The sequence below is a fragment of the Salvia splendens genome, chromosome 13 (genome assembly GCF_004379255.2).
Source record: "Salvia splendens isolate huo1 chromosome 13, SspV2, whole genome shotgun sequence".
Classification (NCBI taxonomy): domain Eukaryota; kingdom Viridiplantae; phylum Streptophyta; class Magnoliopsida; order Lamiales; family Lamiaceae; genus Salvia; species Salvia splendens.
Genome location: NC_056044.1, coordinates 8486677 through 8509010, shown reverse-complemented (window position 1 = coordinate 8509010; position 22334 = coordinate 8486677). Strand labels below are relative to the sequence as shown.

The following is a 22334-nucleotide window of genomic DNA, read 5'->3' as shown; positions in this document are numbered from 1 at the left end:
CAAGCCAGAGAGAATAAAGGTAAGAGAAGGAAAAAGTAGAAAGGGTAGTGTTTCTATATTTAGAAATGTGTCATTTGGAACGGAACATCCAAAAAAGAAAATGTGTCTCTTAGAATGAGACAAAGTAAGCATGTATTAAAAGTTTGAGATATTTTAGTTAAGATCATGACTAGTATCTACCCGGGGTGCGTTATATTGTTAACTTTTTAAGTTGTTAACTCTGTCACTCAATGTATTAAAAATATCAATATGATGATATTACAATGTCAACATAATATATTGAAATGTCAACAAAATTATGTGTTGACAATTTTAATGTACTGCATTAATGAGATAGCAGAGTTAGCAACTTAAGAAAGTTAACAATTGATCACACCTCTTAACTTCCCAATCTTATGTAATTTGTGTCAAGATGTTAAATGATTGAATTACCCTTCATTCCTCTCTTATGTAATTTGTGTCAATGATTGAATTACCCTTCATTTAACACAATACTACTACTAGCTATTAGGAGTTTTTTAAACAATCAATGTAGAGTATAATACTAATATAATTTACATTGTTTTGAAAGTATATCATTTAATTTATATTTTTCAATAAGCAAGCATTTTATTTTAACACTTTGATAGCATAAAAGATTAAGATTTAATATTATTATATATGTTCGTATTATATGCCAGAAATTCTAAATATTTCGATACATCTCTTCTAGTGAAATAATGTGGGTATTCACTGGCGAGCCCAGTGCCGTGCTGATTTGTAGGCACCTCAATGGGTGGCACAACTGTCCCAAGGATTTAAGACTGCTCCATACCCAAAGACATGGATCGATACCTTGACCATTTGGTTGAGGATGGACGAGTCTCATACCACTCGACCACACCCCTTGGGTTTAATAATGTATTCTTTGGTGTACGAAATAATAATTTCGTCCGCATATACGTGTTGTGTGCAATAAATTATACTTCCTCCATCTCATAAAATTAGATATTTTTTAGACAACATGAATTTTAACCACAATTTTACCAAAACACGTGACAAAAAAGAAATGAATCGAATCAACTGGCTTAGGACCAAAACGAATTGATTACATTGCAATTTACAAACTACTTTCATCATTAAAAAATCATCATACTTCTTCTGTTCTAAGTTGTTCAGTCATAATTTTGCATTTAATGGGTACCCATTAATATTATAAGCTCTTCTAAAAATCTAAGATTGAAATTGTGTAACCCATAAATTGTGTAATGGATGGTGTAACCCATAAATTATAGGAAAAAAAAGTAGTCATAAACTGATATAGAATATTTTTATGGATCAGATGAAAATGGAAATATGATATATTTCTATAGAACGGAGAGTGTATAGAGTTATTAAATAGCCCAATAGGCTGGGCCGACTGCAATTAATGCATACATAGATTAATGTTGCTGATTGCACATTACATCTACCGTAATTGCATACCAATGTACATACTCTAGTGATATTAATAGCAGAAAAAAATGCATATCACACTTTAACTTTGAGTCTTTGAGACTTTAGCACCCAATAATTATCATTCTTAAAAAAGATACTCCCTCTGTCGGCGAATAGGAGTCCCGTTTTTTCATTTTAGTCCGTCCGCGAATAGGAGTTTCGGTTCACTTTTACCATAAATGGTAATATGATCTCACCTTCCACTAACACATTCCACTCACATTTCATTTAAAACTAATATATACAAGTGGGACCCCTATTCCACTAACGTTTTTCCACCCACTCTTCTTAACATTTCTTAAAACCCGTGCCGCTCATAAATGACGGAGGGAGGGAGGGAGTAAATCATAAGCATTGCCTGGCATGGCCCAATTCGAATGAAAGACGACGATCCACCCACAGATATCTTTTATTAGGAATTCTTAAATAAAGATCATACCAGTTAAATCAATGAAATAGCAAGTTATTTCAAACAGAGAAGAATATAAACTGATACTAACATATACATTTATGCTGCTTGCCATCTAGAGTATGCTCAAACTGCTAGCAGCAATCTCAGATACATCAACAACAACAACCTAAAATCTAGTTCATATTTGAGTGAAACCAAATTGATCCCTGCATAATTCTTTCATTCACAATTCACATAATGTTCTTGAAGATGCATTATTGCAAATGTTGACAGAATATAGTATTAGTATATGATACATACTGCTGCTTCCAATTTTCATGAGGAAAGGGGCATGTGCAGTCAAGTAATAATCAATGAAAACATGTAAAAACGAGATTTCCGTTAAAAGGTTCATCAGTCATGCAACAACAGTGTTTTTGCTTCTAACTTCAAAAATACCATGCCAATTCTATGTAATGCCAAATCAAACTATACAGGGGGTAGGGCATTTCATTATTGTAAAATTACCTGGTATTTGGTGACAAGCCCGTTATTGAACCCAAATAAAATATAGCTGTTCAGAATTCACAAGTTAAAGAGCAGGAATATATTAAGAGATTAAAACCATGATATTAAGATCTAGATCAATTCACTGGGGATCTTGATCTTGATCTATTATTTCCCATCATTCTGAGCCTCCCAATGGCCAAACATTCTGAACACTTGTCAAAGAGGGATGAGATAGAATATAAAAATCATCGAACAACACAACTATCATGCACGCCTTCTTTAGATTCTCGATAATGTCCATCGCCCCATATAATGCCGATCGACCAGATTTTGATTTTGAAACATGCCAATAAATGGCATATGTCAAGTGAAACCCTTCGACAAGAAGAAGCAGAGAACTCAGACAACACATTGTTTCGAAATATTCAATTGCTTCACTGCCTAACACACTCTCCATAACAACCTTCTCCTCTTCATTCCACCATACTTTCTTTCCCATCACTAAATGGGGGAAAGCTCGTGTTTTTAATGTTACAAAGATGGAACTCTAATTAACTACTTACCCACAAAAACACACAAAGCAGATAGTTGTCAGGACATTAGAGTGAAAGCTAACAGTGCATCACTGGACTTTGAATCATCCAGAAAGGAGATATCTTGATTTGTGAAAGGTCTACCAAGACCTACAACAATAGCTGTAGATCATCAGCCACAAGGAAGAGAGTAAAGTAACAATGTTTGAAAGGAAATCGAGAATTTAGCAATTATCTGGAGTAGCCAAAGTCAGAAAATAAGCCAACTTTCCCAATAAAACAAGGAATAGAGAGATAACTTGAGAGTGAAAAATATTGGGAATTTGGGAAGTGAATCGGGTGGCGGTGGGAGAGAGAATCGAAAGAGAAGGTTCGCCGATTCCAATCTAAACAGAGGTTTTGAATAATGAAATTTCCGGCCACCAAAACGCTAGTTTAATCGAAGATTTGTTATACTCCTACATGTTTCCAGCAATTAATCAGGAATCTAGTTAAGTTTTGGAACACCATCAGCATACTGGTGTAATGGACAACAGATGATGTGAGGATTGAGGCACGGAGGGGATCATTTGGTGGTGTTCCATTTTTGAGCTGCGGCTAATCAGATCTTACATTAGTTTTGACAAATGTACAGAAAAGTCGAGAAAAAATAGTAGAACGTGAGAGCCATTTAATATTGAAAAAACAAATAAGAACTCCTAATGGCACAAAAAGGGAATAGTTAACCGTCCATTCGTCCCATAATAAGAGTCATATTTTGTCACTTCGGTGCGGTGCGTTCCACAATAATAGTCTTATTTCATTTTTACTATAAATGGTAAATAAGTCAGATATTCCACCAACTTATCTCATATTCTATTACAAAACTAATATTCTCTTCATCCCCCATTAATTGCCACTAATTTCCTTTTTCGTTCGTCCCCAATTAATTGACACCCTTACTTTTTACTATTTTTGGTGATGAACCTCACATTCCACTAACTCATAAATATCCAATCAATTTTACTTTATTCCACCATCTACTTTACTCTCTCTTTATCTTTCATATTTTATTCTTCTCTTCTAGTTTTCAACACAATTTCTTAATATCCGTGGCCAAAAGATTTATCTCAACTTAGTTGGGATGGAGGGAGTATAAAATTTACATATAAAAGTATGACTCACATTCCACTCACTTTTACCATCTACTTTTCACTACATTTCTTAAAACTCGTGTCAAGTCAACCGGTGTCAATTAATGGGCGACGGAGGGAGTATATATAAGTGAGACTCATATTCCAATAAATTATTCAATCCACTTTTCTTTACATTCCTAAAACCATATCATAACCAAATAAGACTACTATTACGGGACATGCAAAGTATAATGTCAAAACTTCTAACGGCGGATGAAAGAAGTAATTAATATAATGTCCATACAATCAACTGAGATTAAGTGCTTCTCGTCAATGATTCTCCTAAAACGTACATAGTCATAGATGGAGTCATAAAGGTATACAATTGTTTTAGGGATCATTGTTTTGCATAAGAAATTTCAGAAAAAAATAAATAAATTCGCTGACTTTTTAAATTTGTAATATGGGATCCTTGCATGCGAAAGATACAAGAAACAAACTTACAAGATTCAATAGTTACGTGCCCAAATTTCTTCGATCATATCACGCTGGAGTCGAGTGTGGGCTTGTTGCACGCGCATAGTAGTCGTTGCTGCTAGAACCTTACTGGAGTCGGGCGATAAACCCCGATTTAGGGGCGCGCGGACTAAACTGGAGCTAGATCCAGCTTCGTCTTTGCTCCAATTAGTGACTTGTTCACCTTCATCCTCGACTATCATGTTATACTCCCCTCATCCCAAAATGTAGACTAGTTTGGGCCGTCCCCTAAAATTAGACAAGGTCTAAATAAGGAGAGTTTTTCAACAAATAATAATCTATCACATCATTTATAAAGTGGACCTCACAATCCACTAACACGCATTCCACTTTCTCTTACTTTTCTCAATTTTCTCTTACTTTACCAATTGCACATTAAAACTCGTGTTATTTACAAGTTTATCAATTTTTGGGGGACGAGGGAGTATATGACATAGCGATACACTCTTTGTAGAAGAAACACATCAGACATTTCACTATTTCCCAACGCAATTAGAGCACACCAAATGTCCACTCCACATCCTTCCGCGCAACTTCTTGCCTTTGAGCAAATAAAGCTCACCAGATCCGTTGGGCAAGTGATCCTCTTAAAAAATACGGACCACTTTGGGTATATGTCGTCAGCTAAGTAATAGTTTCGAAGGCGAATGGGTACACAGTCAAAATGAAATCAGAGTATCAAGACCAAACTCATAAGTTCCTAGAACATAGTTCTATTGCAGCGGAAGAGTCCAAGACAAAATAGTACGTATGAAGACATACTACTTTGGGCTACCTAGCTACTTATTAACGGTCATTTCCCAACACCTTCGCCTCCTCGTTCACGTTCAACCTGCACGTTAGAAAAGAAACATGCACGGCTGAGTACTTGATATACTCAATGAGCATAGTGCCAAAATAAGTTCCGTTTAATTTGTCAGTCACAGATGAGTGAACACAAGGTTTTTATTTAAAAAGGCCTGAATCACTAAATTCCTTTCATTTCATAAAATTGATTGCGCAATCACAAAAACATAGATACCATATCTGAACGTATGTGAACCGGGAATGTGGCCACATTCCACGACGGTCATTGGACCGGCCAACTCGAAAGTTAGCTCACGATCCCCATGTGTGTAACCTAGTCCGAGTAGGGTTTGCGGCCCTACTGAGACCCGAATTCGATTTAACATGATTGGCATAGGCGCATAGCCATGCAGATAGGTAATCGTAAAAGTCAAAACATGGCATGACAAACATATTTAGAAAAGATTCACATGTTCATATTAAATTCACGTTTTGAAAAGAATGCCCACCTGATATGCTTATTCCTCAATTTAATTACTCGTGTTGGCCTCGCTCTGCCCTCGGGAAAAAATTCCCTTTGAAAATAAATAGCATAGCACGCTAATTAGTACTTGAACTATTTCTCCTTAGAAAGAATACATGCACCCTATGGCATAGCGCCTATATCTTTATTCTTGTCTCATAGGATCTAAGTTGTAGGATTTATTTATCCACTTTAACTAAATCCAGAGGAATTCTATTATCTTTAAAATATATACTTGGGTACCTATTTAATAAAGTAAGGATTCTTGGAAAATCCCCTTCTAAATCTTTTCTTTGAATTCTTCTTAAGGCCGCCGAAGATTCTCAAGAATTTTCCCCTTCGAAAATGAAACTATTTACTCGCGACTTTATTTAGTTAAGTTCCCAATGCTCAACTTTTAATAATTTCCATTCGCAAACCATTTTCTCTTAATTTACTTAAGAAGTCGAAGTCCAAGTCCCAATTAAATTAATTGGCTCAGACCAAATCAATAAATTATGGCCCAATTATAATACTACTACAGTTCTTAGGCCTAAATTTCAGCCCACCTTCTTAACCTAGCCCAACACATTTTGAGGTCACATTAGCACAAAATTATCAAGTCCTACCCATTCCTTGATTGAATTAACTCCGGCCCATACTTTAAAAAAATGGCCCAATTAAAATCCAAAGTGGAGAGCAGTCCGCCGCCTCCCTTTCTTCTCCATCGGTAAATCACTCTCTCTTCCTCTTTTATTTTTCTCAAACCCCTAATTGCAAATGGAGAAACATCGGCGCCCCTCTTCTTCTACCTCACGCCTCTCTTTCTTCGGCGAATTCGTGCCGCCCTGTCGAATCGCCGGAGCTCCGCCGGGCCTTCTCTCTCCCTCGGCGACTCCGTAACCATCCTCCGATCTCTTTGTCGGATCAGAGGCGGTCGAATCCAGCGCTGCCTCAGCTGCTTCCTTCTCCTCTCCCTCGCGGCGGCAGGTTCCTCCTTGGCGGCATCGCTGCCTCCGTTGAGCTGGCGTCCAGTGGCTGTCCTTGCCGTTGTCGCTGCTCCCTGCCGCTCGCCTCCTCCGCAAGGTCGAGCCCCTCGTCGAAAAGCTTCTAGCACTAAGCTAAGTTCTCTATTTCTTTGTTATAAATTCCAACTTGAGCTCTCTTCATTTGGGCAGTAGCTATTACTTGGTGTTGGGAGTCTAATTGAGTTTGATGAAGGGGCCTATCCTTTGAGTCCTAATTCTCGACACTTCTTTGCAATTGTCATCTTCAAAGCATTTGTGATTTGCTTAAGTTACTGAGGCTAGCTATTTTGTTTTGTTGTGGTGAACCTTTGAGTCCTAATTCTCGACACTTCTTTGCAATTGTCATCTCTTGATATTGAATTAGCTAAGGCAGCTTATGATCCATTTGTCTCTTATTTTGTGAGGTGAGGTTCCTAAAGCTCTAAGTCTTGAGCTTTAAACATGATGTTCTATACTTGCTACTGTTTTGAGGTTTCTATAGCCATGATTTTAAGTTCTAGAGCCTAGCATGATGTCTTGAAACAAAAGCAGAGGGTGTGCTAGTGTTTTACCTGTTGAAAGCTGCGGCTGCTTTGGAAATCGGCTCCTAAAACCTCAGCTCCCTTATTCTCAAACTTGTTATGTTGCTGAAAAAATCTTAAGGTGTGTGGGAGGAGGAAAGGTCTGATGCATAGGGGGGATCTTTATAGGCAATTTGGTGTACTTGGTGTCATTAAAATGGGCTGATTCTCTTTTGTCTTCAGGTCATAGCATATCTTCTTTTGCACTTGTACCTCCTCACTTTTAATTAAGGAATTTTGGTGTTATGCTTGTGGGGAGTACTTCTTGATTTATGGTAATTGTTTTGTGGTGGCAGATGGTACGAGGCTGTACCGGAGTTGTTGTGAGGAGGGGTGGCAGATTTGATCTTGCCATTTTCTAACTCCCTCTTTAGTAAAGTCTTTTTGTTTTATTTCTCCAAAATGTTGTTTCCTTTAATACATAAATTTTGTGAGGGAAATAATAGAAAAAAGAGAGAGACAAAAATTCATTATTATGAAAATTCACATATCTCAGCGAATTTAATCTCAAATTTTAAAATGTCAGCAAATTTAATCTCTTTTTTCTAAAATTTCTTGTGTGGCACGAATCTGATTCCTAATTTTTAAATTTTTATGAATATTTAAAAAATAGGGAAAATAATCAGAGTCACTAATACTCCACCCGTCCTACAATAATTGTCACTCTTTTCCATTTCGGTCCATTCTACAATAATTGTCACACTTTATTTTTACCACAAATGGTAATTAGGTCTCACATTCCATCAAATCACTTCAGTCATATTTTATTATAAAACCAATATAAAAAGTGGGTCCCACATTTCACTAACTTTTCCAACCAAGTTTTCTTTACATTTTTTAAAACACGTGCTGACAATAACAGTGTGACGCCCCGATTTTTCCTATTTCTTTTAAGTTAGTTTTTGGATGATCGTTGAATTTTAGCCAAATATCGTTTCGTTTTATTTTGAGAGTTTTTTGAATTTTTTTAGAAGTCCAAAATATTAATTATTCATTCTAGTCAAGTAGTCAAATTTTGGTCAAATATATTTCTCCCAATCCTATTACCATATGGTTTCTCCCATATCTCCACCATTCTGGAAAGAGAGATATATTCTCAATTTTGTCAATTTCCATATCCAAATGTGTAGCCCATGTATATCTCAACTACTCCATATCAATTTCAAATCAACAATTTATACGTGAATATATATACACCCAAACTGTTTCACAAATTTTTACCTTTCCTCCAAATTCTGAGATAGCAAGAGGAGTCGGAAAGCCGTGAGTTTCATTCCTTCCTGCATTTGCAAAATCTTTTTCCCTTCCAAAAGGGTATACCCACAATTTCTAAAATTCTCTGCATTCAATTCTATGGCATGCTTCCACACAGTCAGTAGTTCACGAAATCGAACATAGACTCTTGTTGAATTTCTGGAAATTGTTGAATAATTCATTCTTGATAAAGTTGCAAACTTTTATGTCATTAGAGCTTCTTCTCTTGTGTTCTCTTGCATTCTTGTTCTGCAAATTTTGTTGGCCCGGTAATAGCTTAAATCAAACAATTAGAAATTTAATAAAAGTTTTAGATTTGGGAAAAAGGAAGAGGAGACTAACCTGTAGCAGAAAAGGGTGTGACGGATTGTCAAGCAGAGGCTGATGAAGAAATCTAATAGAAGAGATGGGAATGTGTTCCAGATTTGAGAAATTCAGTTTGTTCCAATTGAGTTAGAGAGGAGAGAGAGAAAGTGAGTTTTAGAGAGAGGGAGAACAGAGAGAGATTAGAATATTGAGACTGAAAGAGGGAGTGGTAGACGTGTTAATGGCTGGGAGTATTATGTTTGCCATCTTTGATTTACTAAAGTTGTTGGGCCATTATTATTATGGGTTAGTTGGGAATTAATTTGATAAAAGGATTAGTATTGGGCTACACTATTTTAGTTTCATGAGTGCCTCTTGTACGTAAGGCTAATACGACAGGTAGGAGTATAATTTTTGTTTGAGGCTGTTTTGTTTATAGATTCTGAAATTTAATTAAACTGTGGAATTAATAAAAGATTAGTTTTGAGTGAGAAAACAAAATAAAGGGGAGAGGGACGGATCTGTTGTGAGAGGCGGCGCTCGACAACAGCAGCGACGGTTTGACCTCAGCGGAGTTGGCGGACCGATGGGTCAGGGGCGCCGTGAATTTGGGCGATGGCAGTTCTCGACGGAGGAGCGTTAGTTTCTGAGAGTGACAGAGTGTGAAAGTTTGAGACAGAGAGAGGATGGAGAAGTAGTGTCACCATGCGAATGAATTTTTGGGAAGACGATTTGGGGGTAAACTGTGTTTTGTTCTTTTTTTTCCTTTTTGCAAATGAGTGGAGTTGGATTTATACTAGTAATACATATACAAGTGTTGGGCAGGGAGGATACGTGTATGGCAAGGAGTATAGCTTTAGTCTTTTAATTACTTTGCCTTCTTTTTCTTTTGCTAGTTTCATTTATGTATTAGGCCACTTAAATTTCATGAGTTTGGCCTCTTAGATTAAATCAATGGGTTGGAGGGTTTTTGTTTAATTGCTTTGTAGCTAGCTTGCGTTTAGTAACTCCTGCTTGGCTAATTAAATAATTTTGAGGAAGCGTTGGACTGATTGTGTGAGGATATGTATGTTCATCTCTGTGAAAGAACGTGGAATAATTTGAGCACACATGGAGGATGCATGCATCGTTTTTAAATTAATTTATTTTGCAAAGTCTGATTTTTGCATATTATGATATTTCGAAAAGGGTAAACTTGTGCACGTTGTGGCGACTGGAACAAGAAAGTGTTTGAGGAGTTAAGCATTTGAGGTGGGTTTTCTATCCTATATTACTGTGTAGGCTTACTTTTAAATTTACGCAATATCTTTCAAGTATGAGTTATGAGCTTAAATTCCAAATATATTGTGCCATGCCGTATTCTGTTTTTGAGGATGTGCCTATCTGATCGCCTTAGTGGGGAGTGAGTCCCTACTAGAAGTTATGAGTTTAATCGAATTCGGGTTTGTCTAGGGAGTGAGTCCCTATTCAAGCTAGTGTACACAGAGGGGATCGTGCGCTATCTTTCGAGTTGGCCGGTCCAGTGATCAAGAATGTGGCCACGTTCTCGTTTCACATATGAGGTTTAGATATGGTACGAGGGGAGAGAGAAAAATGGGCTGCAGCCATACTTTTGAGCGAGAAAATGTTTTGGTGACTTGGTTTTTTATAAAACTCCGAGTTCACTTTTAAATACTGATACAATATTTTATGAAAATTATTTTGGCATGTGTTCACTGGTTGCATTAAGTACTCAGCCCTGCATTTCTTTTTAAAAATGTGCAGGTTGAGCGTGACGGGTGCGGTGGGTGTTGAGCAAGACCGTTGAAGAAATTTAAGTGTTTAGAATGTGTCATGTCTTCACACGTGACATATTCCTTCTCTCAAATGCTTCCGCTGAGTAGTTGTCCTTCTTTTGAGATCTTGTATCACTGAGATAATATTCATTTTTGAGTTGTTGATTGGTGAGATATTCTGATTTTATTCGAACTATTCCCATTTGTTTTGAGCTATGGTCGATTTGTGTTGTTTTCCCATTTCTTTCCCGCTTCTTTAATCCTTCTCTAGTCGCGATCAACCGTGTTTTCTATCCTTAGAAAATGCGAGCGTGACAAACAGTGACAATTATTGTTGAACGGAGGAAGTATTACGTAAATTTAATGTAAAATTCAGGATTTTTTTCCTCTCTCTAAACTAGGTATTCTTTTTCTCTAACGTAAAATTGTAGAGCTACGTCTTTTTTCTTCTTCAGCGGTTTTCTCTTTTCTTTTTCTTCCTCATATGATTCTCAAGAAAAATTATTCTCATGCAATTTCATCTTTTGAGTGTTTGTAATTAGTCATTCGTTAGAAAGACTAATTACAAACACTCAAAAGATGAAATTGCATGAGAATTTAAGTTTAATAGCTATTATATTGTGATCAATTGAAATTTTTTAGTCTAATTGAGAATTGAGATGCATTATCAGCTATTTATCCACAATATTTTCGAAATGTCAACTGCAAGTAAATTATGTCAACTAGGGGTATTATGTCAACACATGCAATATCCAATAGCGGCAAGGAGCTTAGACATTATTGCATGAGGTGCTGAGTTCGAGCCCTCTTGACATCAGTTGTAATTTCCTTCTATCTATAGTATAAGAGTTTATTTGTAATTTCCTCCCTTATATATGAGTTAATTTATTTTAAAAAAAAATGTCAACAACTTATAGCAAAATGTCAACAGCTCGTCAACAACTTGTATAAAGTGTCAACAACTTATTTTTCCGCCTTTTTAGAAATGAAATGACGATAATACCCCCTAGTTGATATAATCTACTTGCAGTTGATATTTCAAAAATGTTGTGGATGAGTGGCTGAAAATGCATCTCAATTCTCAATTAAGCTAAAAAATCTCAACCTAACAGGACATATATATACACACACACAAATTTATTATTCAAAATACAAACTATTTCTAAAACTTCTTTAATTATTTTGTGATGTAACTAATCTGTTATTAAGATGGTGTAGAAATTAAGTTTTCCCAAACTCAGTTGAATTCACATCATATTTCGATATTGTTTATAAACGGAACACGCTAGCGATGTTTGTCAATGATATTATTTGTTTGACTTGTTATAACTTTTAACTTAGCAATGTAAAAAGGCATAAATATACATTATAGTACCAAAAATATATATATATATATATATATATATATATATATATATATACATTATAGTACTATATTATTCCATTGAAATATTATAGAAGCCGTTTCTTTCCCTCTAACGACCAATTCAAGTCCTTATTCCTTGTGAAAATACATATTAGGGTCAACGGTCAAACTTATGTGCATGGAAATTTTCAATTGATATACACTACTATATATGCACTATAAATACAAACACCACACACACTAAAAAATATCATCTACATATCAAAACTGATCGCATCAACCTATCTCCAAAACCCACAATTTCTATTTTCTCCTATAATTTACACATTGAATATCAAGATGAGGTGTACAAGATTTCTCACATTCTTAGCCATCACGGTACTAGTTTTTCTGCTCATGGTACAACCACATCAAGCAGCTCGAATTCTTGATGAAGAGGAAGAGCAATGGATCATGAAGAGTGGCCAAAGCCTCCTTCTGCCTTCCTTCCACCGGGGCCGCCCCACCGGGCCACCTGCGCCTAGCGGCTGCACGTGGGTCCGCGGCAGCGCAGGAAAGCCATGCACGGCCTCCATCAGCAACCGGAACTTCGCGGGACAATCTCATCCCGCGGACGCCTACCCTAAGCAAATGCCTCGCTTTGGCGTTGCTAAATAAATCGAATATTTAACCACGTTATCAAACAAAGTATAACTGATTTTTTTAGTTTGGTTCAAGAATCAACTAAGATGCAGTAATTTTTTTTCTTTCATTCTTTTTTTTAAAATGTACTACTGTATATGATTTTAATAAATATCGATACCACACGAGAGAGAAACCCTTGATATTGGAAGTCAGAATTGTAAACCAAGTAATGAAATAGCCAAAATTTCATGTTAAAATACAGAAGATGAGTCTGCTATTTTATAAGCAGCGATCAAACTCTTTATTGGGTGACATTTCAGCATTAGATATTTGAATGTTTTAATTCATGGGTGACAATTAATGACAGTGTCACCTGATAATCAGATGAATATTGATGTGACAAATTAATGTGGTAATAACTGCAAATCAACATACTTAAAAAGGGAATAATAGACTTTTGAGTTGTGACTGAAAATTTGAGACTGGGTCGTGGATGACTTAGCTAACTAAGTATAATAGCATTGTTTGTAGAAGTTATTTTTGTTAGCATTTTAGTGAACAATTTTAAGTGTCTTCTAATAAGTTGGTAGCAAACCCTTTTCATAATATTGAGGTCATGTTATTTTTTATCTTTACTTTAATAAACTTGAGGAAGAATTTTGATAGAGCTTTAACTGAAAACTTAGAGATTTCACACGTTTAAGGACTGAATTGTCTATGATGATAAGTTTTTTCATATATATATATTTGAGTTCAGTTGACTTAATGATTTGAAAAGTTTAAATATGCATAAGTAATGAATTGCTTATTTGGTGTCTTGAATTTTGTAAGATTTAAGCTTTAGGCCATCCACAACGCTGTTCCTATACCGTTCCTAAACCGTTCCTTAAACCACTATTTGAGGGCCCCACTGTACTTTTTTACTCCATTCCTTAACTAAGGAACGGAACCTGCAACCCTCGTTCCTTAACCGTTCCTTAACCGTTCCTTAAATTACTATTCATTCAATTTCATTTTTTTTTAATTTCAACTCAATTCAATTAAAAAAACAAACACATTTTATTAAAAAACACACAACATTAAAACAAAGTTACAACTTAAACTTAAAAAAATAAAAAGCACACAATTAAAATCATAAAAAAATAAAAGTACACAATTTTAATAATTTCATCCGCCAAAGTTTGCCCAAATGTGCTCAATTAGATCATGTTGGAGTTGGGTGTGGGCGCTAGAGTGATTGTTCCAATATTTGACGCATTTGTTCATAAGGATCCATTAGTTTGATTAAATTTGGGAGAAGGAAAATAGAGTTGATTTGAGATGAAAATTGGGGTGGAAATAGAGAGATTTGAGAGGAATAGATGTGTGTTTGTGATTGAAATGAGTATGAAATAGGAGTATTTATAGAGTAAATAAATAAATAATAAAAAAAAACCAAACGGCTATAAAATTAACGGTCTCATTACCGTTAATAAAAAAATTTTTTATTTTTTTTTTATTAAATTCGAAATTTTTTTTAAAAAAAATGAATTATTGCGTCATCGGGACGAAGCCCACTCGCGGGGCAGCGAGTGGGCTTCACGCGTCGAATGGGAGTCCGCCACGTCGCCTCGGCGCGTGGCGGAACGTTTCGTTCCGCGTTCCGGAGGAACGAAACGCGGCACGGCATGGGAACGGTGGCGGCACGGAATGGCGACGGAACGCACGCTGCAACGCGTGCCGCCGCGAAACCGTTCCTTCGGAACGGCATAGGAACGGCGACGGCACCGCGTTGCGGGTGCTCTTAAATTCATTTTATGGTGTGCCTAAATGCGAAGTGCATAGATGAAAACGAAAAAATGGAAGTCCATAGAAATGGAAGGAATGCACAAGAAAGAGACGTAGGCCAAATAAATTCACTAGGCCCAAAATATCATTTCCTTCACATTCTATTTAAATCCCTTAGCCAACTTTTTACTCTCTCCTAACCCAAAACAAAAGAGTGATCAGCAACTTCCATTCTCATATCTCGGAGTAAATATATGGGACTTATATATGGCATTCACTTACGGTTATTCGGTTCGCAAGATTATATATATCTCATTATTAAATTTGTAGTATGTTTGATTCATGAGATTGAATCTCATGACTAAATCATAGATGGATAGTAATGTAATAATTAGTCATAGCCAACCTCCTACTAAATAATCTCACAACTTAATCCGAAATCGTAGGAGTGTCTTGCTACTATTTTATCTTAAAAATCAAACACCACCTTATATGTATGGTATTGTATAGTTTATCTATAGTTTCTGTTGGTTAACCTATATGTCATTGAGTTATCAAGTTTTATCTAAGGACCTATTCGGTTTCATGAAATTGGTGTGGAATTGAAATTGGATTCTTTAATTCCAAATTTATTATAAAAAAAAATCTTTGAATTAAGAATTAAAATATTCCAAATCTCTAAATTTTACAATTTAAATTATGTATCTAAAACAAATAATTGTAATTCCAAATAATTATAAAATTAGATACCTTCACACACTTAGCGGTGCATATTCAAACACTGCACACACCCATTGCGCACACACATCGCACACATACATAACATGCACAAGCTCACACAATGCACACGACGTACACACATAGTGCACACACGCAATGCAAAATGCACATGCACTAACACACACTATATACACACATGCACAAACACACAATACACAAGACATACACACACTTCTCTGACACACACAAAGTTGGGAGGATTGGGCGCATCGGATAAATAAACCTCCCCCTATTGCAAGAATATGATAGGAGAACAATATAATTGCACCTAATGTGGACGAATCAATAATATGATAATCAGAAGCAATAATAGAAAATATCAACACCAAGATTTTGCATGGAAAACACTCTTCATTGTGAGGAGATAAAAACCACGAGACCCACCGGTCTACCAAATCCACTATCACCAAAGGGAGAATACAATGAAGAAGTTCACAATGATACCTAATCCTTAACAACACAATAGATAATCAACACAACTTCATAGCAAATGAAATAAATATCTCAAGAAACTGCAAGTATGTTAAAAAATTCATAACTGAAAACCTAACTGTTCAAATTCAATTTCCTTAGGTCAAAATGAAGCTCCAAGTTCCTCTACCTCTAGTTAAAATTTCAAGTTGATTGGACAAAGTTTAAACCTCCGACTGGGACAAAAACTGAGACTGCACGGTGCAAAAACATGGAGAACGCACTCTTTTCTTTTTTACTTCCTTCTACACATTTTTATCTCTCTTCTCTCAATATGGAGAGCTCCTACACTCATGATAGGTATTTATAAGTTCTCATTTGACCTATTTAAGTAAATAAATGAACCAATACCATATGGGTCATTTTCCCACAAGTTGGGACTTGGGAGCCCTAACCCTACCCACACAATACACAATGAGGTGCACATAGTTAATTATTTTTGAATAGTTTTGTGCATAAGCTGATTATTTGCATTGCAGCAAGATAGAGTTGGGACTTCCTTTAAAAGTTAAAATAAATCAATGCTAGCTATTTTTGTTATATTAATGCTTGATATAACATCTAAATTATCTCATTCTCATGCATTGGATGCGAAAAACAAGAAAGGAAAAGAACCCTCAGATTCCCTTTTTAATTAATCAAGAAAATCCAGTTTGCTTTCCTACATAACAGGAAGTTTGCGTGCGCAATGTGGGTAGTGTCTGTGTTGTGCGTGCAGTTTGTATTGTATGGCACAATTGTTTCAAATTCAATTCCATATAAATCAACTTCATATTACAACCAATGGATTTTAAGTTTTGATTCCTGGCAATTCAAATTCATAGATTTCCAATTCCAATTCGATTCGAATTTCGTGTAACGAACGGACCTTAAATAAATTTCTCAAACACACTGCATAATGCAAATGCAAACTTGCGGCGGAGGGAAGTGCTATTTTGAAAAGCTAAGTTAATGCAAAGAAATCCAGTAGTGTTGCATAGATGCAGTGTTGAACTTGATAACAAACAAGTTTTCATTGCATAAACACAAGAAAGATGCGATGATACTTAAGGTAAGCAATCTACATTATGCACTAAGGTGAACGGACTTGCAAGCTTGTATCCACAGTTTACATGATCAGCTACGTGCTACAAGTTTGTCAAAAGTATAGAATCAACCTGAAACTGTAAAAAATTAAAAGGAGAACGAGTACCTTGCAGTCGAATCTCCAACTAAAAGAAAAAAAAAATGAAGATTACATTGACTATACATGTTCCACCCCTAAAGCGTGATTCGATCTTCTGGGGAAGATTAAGTGGAGGTTCAAGTAGATCCCTTTGAAGCTTCTTGTAATCACATCCATCGTTAGGAAGACACTTACCCATCAGAACATCTTGATCATATCCATTTTGACAGATGCTGCAAATCCCTTCCAGTCATTTGTGTGGAAAACTTTCTGGCATAACTGCAAAACAGCATAATGCATGTACATAATTATCTTAATAAATGATCATTCTTTGCAATCTTAAGTTCAATCAGTGTTCTCAAAATGGATAACAAAGAACTAACGTGGAACTACCAGTTAAATCGTAGATCTTATAGCCTATAAGGAACTTTCTGTGTACTCTGTGACCTACGTATTTTTATTAATCAGAATCAGAAAAGTTAATCAAAATGATAATATATGTTTTAGAGAAACGAATTAAACCTTCGAGCCAGGCCCATTTCATTGTAGTAATAAAATACTAGTATATTGGAATGGGGATGTGCATATATTTAGCAAATAGTGTATCGAAAGGAAATACTTACATTGTTATCGACAGATGTAGATCTAGCTGGTTGGTCATTACCATCGGCGTGATTTTTTTGTGCAATTTTCTAGTAGAAGATTCAGAATAACTTTTTGCACAACAGAGGTATTCTCTTCATTCTAATGATATAAATTGTGCTTGTTGGTTGTGATTGGGATTGGTAGCCTCTACTTAATATTTCTAGAACTTGGGCCATGAGGCATTTCATTTAAGTTTCAACTAAAATGAGCTTGATGGAGCTCCTCCAACTTCCTTCAAACATTCCCAGAGTATACATATATATCATCTTCAAAGATTTTGTCAGATTAGGAATTACTAGAAGCCCCTAGACTTGTTTCTGTATTGGCTGCAGTTTGAGTATCCAGATCCGAGGTCTCTTCTATATCATCTTCATCTGGGTCATCAAGGAAATTATTTCTGTAAGATTCTAACTCATATTCCAAGTCCTGCAATTCCTTCTCCCTTTGAGCAAGAAGATCATTAGCCGTTTCCAATGCCTGCGCATCATATGTTGCTTGCTCCTCCATCATCCTTAGGTAATTTAGTGCCTCCATACGTAATGATGCTTTCTCCTCCTGTAATCTTGTAATCATGGCCATTGCTTCTTCTGCTGCAATAGCAGCAGCATTTCTTTCTTCGTCCAATTCCTTATACAAAGAATTCAGGCAGATGTGATCATGCTCAATCTGTCGTTGTAGTTGATTAACACCACTTTCACCTTCAATGTCGTTCACAGTGATTTCATCCACAGATATATACGAGGAGTCCTCAGTTTCTGATGAGGCTGGAAATGGAAGTGCCTTAGAACAAGGACCTTCTGTTACTCTAAATTCATCACGTTTATGATGGACTCTATGACTGGGTTCTTCTTCTAATAAGCCCACATCAGAAGTGGATACTGCAGCTGCATCTTCAATTTTAGCATAATCACAGGTATCAGTTGGTTCAAAAGCACTCCTAGATAATTGTTGTAGAGTTTCATCACCACGAATTGAAGCATCAATATGATGTGTATCGTTTTTCTTTGACAGACGAGTATCATCTGAATTAGTCCTTACAGTAGCTTCTGCGTGACTCGCATCAGATAGTTCTTCATTCTCACTGCTTTCCCCAGTGTCTTCTGCTGCAATGTCAGCAAACAAGTCAGCATATGAAGTGTGAATGATTGTATAGACCTATGGAAAAAGGAGGATGGGGTGTTGGAGGAAAAGAAGAGCTAACCTTTTTCTGGTGTTGTGTCATTGGACAATGGAGGAACACTGCATACAGAAATAACCTCAGATGGTACACAGATGGTTGGCATGTGAGGGAGAGAAACGCTGGATTCAGATGTCTCTGTAAAATGACCAACACCACCATCGCGTGGTGAGAAACTGTCACCTAAAGATGGTACACAGATGGTTGGCATGTGAGGGAGAGAAACGCTGGATTCAGATGTCTCTGTAAAATGACCAACACCACCATCGCGTGGTGAGAAACTGTCACCTAAAGAAAATTGCTTCTGTGTTAAAGATGAACTGCGTTTATAATAAGACACTTCTTCCTGATCAAGATCCGCAAAATGCTCTGTATTGGCATTACATGACAAAGTGTCCTCATTCTTGTGCTCGCTTGTTTTAATCATACTAGGTGGATCAAGAGCTATATATTTCACATCAAAACCTTGACCCTTCCGGCTCTTTAGAGCATCGCTATCAGATGGTGGTTCGTGCAGGCTTTTTTCCATATCCGTGTTAACATCATCATCATCATCATCATCTTCTGAATGTGCAAATTCAGACTCGGAATCAGAGGACAATTTTAGCTCCGTATAGGCTACAGTAGTAGACCTTGTGTCAGCATCAACACTATTTCCTTGAGCTGGTTGATCTGTCACCACCGTGCCTGCGTACTTTTCTCTAATCCTCTTTAGGCTATCACTATGACTGAAATTACTCGAACTTGGTGTATGAGGCTGAGGCAGCATAATGTTTTCCCTTGAAGCCCCAAAACCAAGGGGGTCAAGTTGTAGCAATCCTCCAGTGTAAGATTTAGACTTCACCATGATGCTGCAGCAGGAACAGGTCATGTACTCAGGGGAACTCGATTTTTTCTGCATAGCAATCGATGTGAGATACTCTTCACACATGCTATGAACAGTAGCAAATCTAGAATGGACAGAACAAGACACCAGTGAAGATATTTCTTCTCTGTGCTCACTGCACAATAAGCTCCAACACAATGCATGTTTCTTTTTTTCCAAACCATGATCAAGCCTCGAGCATAACAGGCAAGGCGTTTCCAGTTCACAATAGCGCGCGAATTTTAGGAGCAGATACCAAAATGCTGCATCAACATACAGCAAGAACATCAAGAACCATTCACATGAAGCGGATGACAAGACATTCATAAATCCATTGATCTTTATCTTCCTCGGAGAAGAAATTCCAGCAGCCATGGCAACAATATGACCTACAGGATCACCTAGCATTCGTTTCGTAGCTAACCGAATCCCACGACAAACGCTCTTCTCCCTTCCATTACCTGTAATCGATCTATGCAATGAACACTGTCAATATAAACGGAAACAAAAAAGTAAACTGGCATCAATTATGAACAAAAGCCCATTCATGAAATCATCCATTTACAATCACACAATTGTAGGATCACGAAATGCATGAGAAACAAAATACAATAATGTAGAACATTTCCAAATTCACCACCACGAGGCTCATTCGCATCCTAATTCACAAATCAAACAACAATCTCAACCGAAAAAAACATAGGCCAATTAAAAAAAAAACCCTAGATCAATCAGCAATGCATCAATCTCCAATAAATAAATAAACAAACAGCTAATCAGAACAATCTTGAAAACATTCATGTAAATATCAAATTAGAAGAAAAAGGGGAAATGAGAAATACGGAGAAGGAAGAAAGTTACCGGATGGGAGGCAGAGAGAAAAGCAGTAGAAAGGAAGTTAATCATGATCGCCATTTCACCAGCCATGAAAATGAAATCGTGAGATCATCATCATTATGGTTGAAATTACGAAGGGGTCCTCATCCAAATTCTATTGACGGTTGTAACTTGTAACCAACTGATTTTCGGATTTCCTAACAAAAATTACTCACATTATATAAATATTCCCTCTATCTCGTTATAAATAAAACATTTTCAATTTTTTTGAGTTGTTTTACTAAAAATAAAAACAACGCTCTTCCTACTTTTTCCTCTCTCTTACTTATCATGTCTTCGTTAACTCACAAAACAACACTAAATAAAATCTCGTCTCTCTTACTTATCATGTCTTCGTTAACTCACAAAACAACACTAAATAAAATCTCGTGTCGATATTTCATATTTAATGGAATGGAGAGAGTATGTCATTATAATTTAGTCGCATGATAACATAATGGGTAGCCCGTGCTCAAGTGAGTTTCTGCAAAAGAAAAACGTATGGAATTGGTATGGACCACAAACAGATTAAGATCTTCTTTTGGCTGTTGTTGAATAATGGGATTTTGATTAATGAAGAGAGTTAGAAGACACACCTCAGCCAGTGCAATCTGCGCTGTGTGTGGCCGCTTCAGAGAGAGTCGGATGCATATGATTCGAGACTGTGTGGATGCGAGAAGGGCGTGGGTGGGAATCCTCAAGTATGGTGGGGTTGAGGGGTTCTTTAATACTTCCATGCAATTTAATGAGTGGTTAGTGCATCACGCGAGCTCCAAGATTAGAATGAAAAATGGCGTGCTATGGTGCACAGTCTTTGGAACTAGATGTTGGCATATTTGGAAGAGAAGATGTGGTTTTGTCTTGAATGGGGAACGACTGGAGCCGGTAAGTGTCAGCTCTCTAGCCATTATCATGGCGAAAAATATTGAGGATGCACGACTTGCTACCATAGTAGATGAGAAAATTCCTAGAGAGCCGATATTAGTCTCCTGGAAGCCCCCTCCGCCGAGTATATCGAAATTACGCATCATTGGAGAGTGAATCAAGACAAGCATTTGGTGGCGGCGTGATTCGGGATGATACGGGGCAATGGAGACATGGATTTGTTGTGAATATCGGGGTATGTTCTATTCTTTTGGCTGAAATTTGGTGTATTTTCTATGGGTTGGAGCTTGCAAAGACACTTGGATTAAGAGTGTTGGAGGTAGAAAGTGATAACTTTGTAGCTGTTCCTATGATACCGGGAAAGTTTGAGGTGTATGCTAGTTGAAAGGATGTAGTTGGAAGGATTTGTAAATTAATCTCAGAGTTTGACTCAGCAGTGGTGCGATATGTGCATCATGAGGGGAATTTTGCGGCGGACTTCTTATCACACCATGCCTACAACTTGTAGAAATCATGGAGTAAATATGCCCAGTCAATGGATTTGACCAAATAATAAATGTGACGAGACATCTAATTTTGTGAAATTAAATGATATATCGTCGATCTACATTTTACGTAGATAAATGTAGTATATTCACTTTCTCAAATCCGATTTCCGGTGAGTGAGAAATAGTGGATTAAAGTTGAGCATAATTAGCTTTTAATTAAAGCTTGGAGTTGGAGCTTAGGGAATAATTAACTAGTGTTAATTATCCCACATTGGAGAAGTGACACATCTTATAATGTGTTTAAATTAAGTGACTTTATGTTACTTAATAATTATAGTGGACCAAGATGGGTGAAAGAGCCCACACGCGCGCACACGCGCGCCGCCGCCGCCCGCCCGAGCCCGAGCCCGTGCTCGTGCTCGCAGGCCGCGGGCCCAATCTTGGACTTGGAT

General features: G+C 36.8%; 1 protein-coding gene across 5 annotated transcripts; it reads right to left on the bottom strand.

The window, feature by feature from the left end:
• Positions 1 to 16821: 16821 nt before the first annotated feature.
• Positions 16822 to 20613, bottom strand: LOC121760310 (probable myosin-binding protein 4). 5 transcript variants are annotated; one of them, XM_042155981.1, is made up of 4 exons: positions 20495 to 20613; positions 18793 to 20105; positions 17570 to 18694; positions 16822 to 17225 (listed from the first exon to the last, which is right to left on the bottom strand). In XM_042155981.1, the coding sequence occupies exons 2-3, from the start codon at positions 20039 to 20041 to the stop codon at positions 17877 to 17879; spliced, it is 2067 nt and encodes a 688-aa protein (XP_042011915.1). In that variant the 5' UTR covers positions 20042 to 20105; positions 20495 to 20613; the 3' UTR covers positions 16822 to 17225; positions 17570 to 17876. The 5 variants fall into 5 exon arrangements, with proteins under 5 accessions (XP_042011915.1, XP_042011918.1, XP_042011917.1 ...); XM_042155984.1 differs by lacking the exon at positions 20495 to 20613 and having other exon boundaries at positions 18793 to 18951; positions 19057 to 20480; XM_042155983.1 differs by lacking the exon at positions 20495 to 20613 and having other exon boundaries at positions 18793 to 19663; positions 19742 to 20480.
• Between the last annotated feature and the right edge of the window lie 1721 nt (positions 20614 to 22334).